Here is a 4,654-nt window from a genome sequence, read left to right as displayed (position 1 = left end):
GAGATAGAATACCAGGCTATTTCTTTGGGAAGTTCCCTCTGAGGCCAGTTCTTCTCCCAGTCGTTTTTGTTTTCAGCCGTATAGAATCAAGGGATAACATTTCAGGCCATCTGGAGGCCCCTTGAAGTCTTCTTCCCAAAGGCATCCAGGGAAGACCTTTTCTCTCCATGGCCTCGAGTTTTCTTAGGATTTCCTTCAGCCTAGCTAGTTCTTCTTCTGTTGCTGAAAATCTTCCACTGGATGGAGGAAAAAGAGGAGTTGGCAGGAAGGAGACTTTGTGGCTGGAGCTGTGCCTGTCTTTGCATCTCATCATGGGCTCTACCGAGGGAACCATGTTTGGGTCTGACCCAGTGGCCCTCTAATATGGGGAAAGGGTTGAGTTCCTTCCGTGATTCCTTCCTTCTCTTATCCTGTCCTTCTGTGTTTCTTCCCTTCCATCTTTCCTTTCTTCTTTCCTTTTTGCTTTGTTTTCCTTGAGCCAGAGGTATGCGGCTTCATGTCTAACCTTTTGCTTCTTCTTTCTTGACCAGGACGTGAGAGTTCTCTGGAGCCACCCCTGCCGTGATGGGAAACGAACCAGCTTCTAGTCGATATTAAGGCATTTGGAAACCAAAGTGCAGGAAGGAAACCAGTCCTCTAGGAAAAAGGATTCCTCTCAAGGGGCTGATCTTGCTGAATTCCTACATTCACTTTGGATTATACAGTAGAACCATAGAGTCGGAAGAGACTGCATGAGGCACCCAGTCCAGGCCTCTGCCGTGCAGGAAAAGCGCAAAGTACCCCTGACAGATGAGCATCTAGCCTCTGTTTAAAAGATTCCAAAGGAGCTTTCACTACATTTTGAGGCAGAGAGTTCCACCGCTGAACAACTCTTACAGTCAGGAAGTTCTTCTTAATGTTCAGATGGAATCTACTTTCCTGTAATTTGAACCCACTGCTGTGAGTGATCAGAAAGGGAAAAACAAGAATCAAGTGTCCATTTTGGAATTAAATGTACGTAGCACTATTGACATGGAGGAGAAAGCATATAAATGTATCGAATGTGGGAAGAGCTTTAGTCAGCATGGAAAGCTGAAGAGACATCAAAGGACTCACACTGGGGAGAAACCCTATAACTGCCTGGAGTGTGGACAGAACTTTGCTCATAGTTCAGGCCTACGTTCACATCAAAGGACTCACACTGGGGAGAAACCCTATAAATGCCTCGAATGTGGACAGAGCTTCTCTCATAATTCACATTTATATAGACATCAAAGGACTCACACTGGGGAGAAACCCTATAACTGCCTGGAGTGTGGACAGAGCTTTGCTCGTAGTTCAGGACTACGTTCACATCAAAGGACTCACACTGGGGAGAAACCCTATAAATGCCTCGAGTGTGGACAGAGCTTTGCTCGTAGTTCAGGACTACGTTCACATCAAAGGACTCACACTGGGGAGAAACCCTATAAATGCCTGGAGTGTGGACAGAGCTTTGCTCGTAGTTCAGGACTATGTTCACATCAAAGGACTCACACTGGGGAGAAACCTTATAAATGCCTCGAGTGTGGACAGAGCTTCTCTTATAATTCACATTTACATAGACATCAAAGGACTCACACTGGGGAGAAACCCTATAACTGCCTGGAGTGTGGACAGAGCTTTGCTCATAGTTCAGGACTACGTTCACATCAAAGGACTCACACTGGGGTGAAACCCTATAAATGCCTCGAGTGTGGACAGAGCTTCTCTCATAATTCACATTTATATAGACATCAAAGGACTCACACTGGGGAGAAACCCTATAACTGCCTGGAGTGTGGGCAGAGCTTTGCTGTTAGTTCAGGTCTGCGTTCACATCAAAGGACCCACACTGGGGAGAAACCTTACAAATGCCTGGAGTGTGGGCAGAGCTTTACTCTGAAGGGAAACTTACAAACACATCAAAGGACTCACACTGGGGAGAAACCCTATAACTGCCTGGAGTGTGGACAGAACTTTGCTCATAGTTCAGGCCTACGTTCACATCAAAGGACTCACACTGGGGAGAAACCCTATAAATGCCTCGAATGTGGACAGAGCTTCTCTCATAATTCACATTTATATAGACATCAAAGGACTCACACTGGGGAGAAACCCTATAACTGCCTGGAGTGTGGACAGAGCTTTGCTCGTAGTTCAGGACTACGTTCACATCAAAGGACTCACACTGGGGAGAAACCCTATAAATGCCTCGAGTGTGGACAGAGCTTTGCTCGTAGTTCAGGACTACGTTCACATCAAAGGACTCACACTGGGGTGAAACCCTATAAATGCCTCGAGTGTGGACAGAGCTTCTCTCATAATTCACATTTATATAGACATCAAAGGACTCACACTGGGGAGAAACCCTATAACTGCCTGGAGTGTGGGCAGAGCTTTGCTGTTAGTTCAGGTCTGCGTTCACATCAAAGGACCCACACTGGGGAGAAACCTTACAAATGCCTGGAGTGTGGGCAGAGCTTTACTCTGAAGGGAAACTTACAAACACATCAAAGGACTCACACTGGGGAGAAACCCTATAAATGCCTGGAGTGTGGACAGAGCTTCGCTCGTAGTTCAGCACTACGTAGACATCAAAGGACTCACACTGGGGAGAAACCCTATAACTGCCTGGAGTGTGGCCAGAGCTTTGCTCGTAGTTCAGGACTACGTTCACATCAAAAGACTCACACTGGGGAAAAACCATATAAATGCCTGGAGTGTGGACAGAGCTTTACTCAGGGGGGACATTTACGTTCACATGAAAGGACTCACACTGGGGAGAAACCCTAAAAATGCCTGGAGTGTGGACAGAGCTTTGCTTGTAGTTCAGGACTATGTTCACATCAAAGGACCCACACTGGGGAAAAACCATATAACTGCCTGGAGTGTGGCCAGAGCTTTGCTTGTAGTTCAGGACTACGTTCACATCAAAAGACTCACACTGGGGAAAAACCATATAAATGCCTGGAGTGTGGACAGAGCTTTACTCAGGGGGGACATTTACGTTCACATGAAAGGACTCACACTGGGGAGAAACCCTTGAAATGCCTGGAGTGTGGACAGAGCTTTGCTCGTAGTTCAGGACTATGTTCCCATCAAAGGACCCACACTGGGGAGAAACCCTATAACTGCTTGGAGTGTGGACAGAGCTTCATTGATTGTTCAACTCTACGTTCACATCAAAGGACCCACACTGGGGAGAAACCCTATAAATGCTTGGAGTGTGGACAGAGCTTTGCTCGTAGTTCAGGACTACGTTCACATCAAAGGACCCACACTGGGGAGAAACCCTATAACTGCCTGGAGTGTGGACAGAGCTTTGCTCGTAGTTCAGGACTACGTTCACATCAAAAGACTCACACTGGGGAAAAACCATATAAATGCCTGGAGTGTGGACAGAGCTTTACTCAGGGGGGACATTTACGTTCACATGAAAGGACTCACACTGGGGAGAAACCCTAAAAATGCCTGGAGTGTGGACAGAGCTTTGCTTGTAGTTCAGGACTATGTTCACATCAAAGGACCCACACTGGGGAAAAACCATATAACTGCCTGGAGTGTGGCCAGAGCTTTGCTTGTAGTTCAGGACTACGTTCACATCAAAAGACTCACACTGGGGAAAAACCATATAAATGCCTGGAGTGTGGACAGAGCTTTACTCAGGGGGGACATTTACGTTCACATGAAAGGACTCACACTGGGGAGAAACCCTTGAAATGCCTGGAGTGTGGACAGAGCTTTGCTCGTAGTTCAGGACTATGTTCCCATCAAAGGACCCACACTGGGGAGAAACCCTATAACTGCTTGGAGTGTGGACAGAGCTTCATTGATTGTTCAACTCTACGTTCACATCAAAGGACCCACACTGGGGAGAAACCCTATAAATGCTTGGAGTGTGGACAGAGCTTTGCTCGTAGTTCAGGACTACGTTCACATCAAAGGACCCACACTGGGGAGAAACCCTATAACTGCCTGGAGTGTGGACAGAGCTTCATTGATTGTTCAACTCTACGTTCACATCAAAGGACCCACACTGGGGAGAAACCCTATAAATGCTTGGAGTGTGGACAGAGCTTTGCTTGTAGTTCAGGACTACGTTCACATCAAAGGACCCACACTGGGGAGAAACCCTATAACTGCCTGGAGTGTGGACAGAGCTTCATTGATTGTTCAACTCTACGTTCACATCAAAGGACCCACACTGGGGAGAAACCCTATAACTGCTTGGAGTGTGGACAGAGCTTTGCTCGTAGTTCAGGACTACGTTCACATCAAAGGACCCACACTGGGGAGAAACCCTATAACTGCCTGGAGTGTGGACAGAGCTTCATTGATTGTTCAACTCTACGTTCACATCAAAGGACCCACACTGGGGAGAAACCCTATAACTGCTTGGAGTGTGGACAGAGCTTTGCTCGTAGTTCAGGACTACGTTCACATCAAAGGACCCACACTGGGGAGAGACCCTATAACTGCCTGGAGTGTGGACAGAGCTTCATTGATTGTTCAACTCTACGTTCACATCTGTGATGACTCATGGGCCATGTAGTCCCGTTCCCAGTACTATTGTGGCAGATGAAGAGGAAAACTTGGGTTTCCCACCGTTTCAGCCAGAATTGGAGCCCTTGCACCTGCAAGATGTTTGGCCACC

General features: G+C 47.2%; 1 protein-coding gene across 1 annotated transcript; it reads left to right on the top strand.

Moving 5' to 3' along the window:
- The first annotated feature begins 203 nt into the window (after positions 1 to 203).
- On the top strand, positions 204 to 3,531 carry LOC134294642 (zinc finger protein 850-like). The gene has a single exon (XM_062966227.1). It carries the CDS (start codon positions 1,012 to 1,014, stop codon positions 2,791 to 2,793), a length of 1,782 nt encoding a protein of 593 aa, XP_062822297.1. The 5' UTR covers positions 204 to 1,011; the 3' UTR covers positions 2,794 to 3,531.
- The last annotated feature ends 1,123 nt before the right edge of the window (positions 3,532 to 4,654 follow it).

The sequence above is a fragment of the Anolis carolinensis genome, unplaced genomic scaffold, assembly GCF_035594765.1.
Source record: "Anolis carolinensis isolate JA03-04 unplaced genomic scaffold, rAnoCar3.1.pri scaffold_18, whole genome shotgun sequence".
Classification (NCBI taxonomy): Eukaryota; Metazoa; Chordata; class Lepidosauria; order Squamata; family Dactyloidae; genus Anolis; species Anolis carolinensis.
Note: the sequence above shows the minus strand (reverse complement) of the source record. Positions and strands in the feature narration are given on the sequence as shown.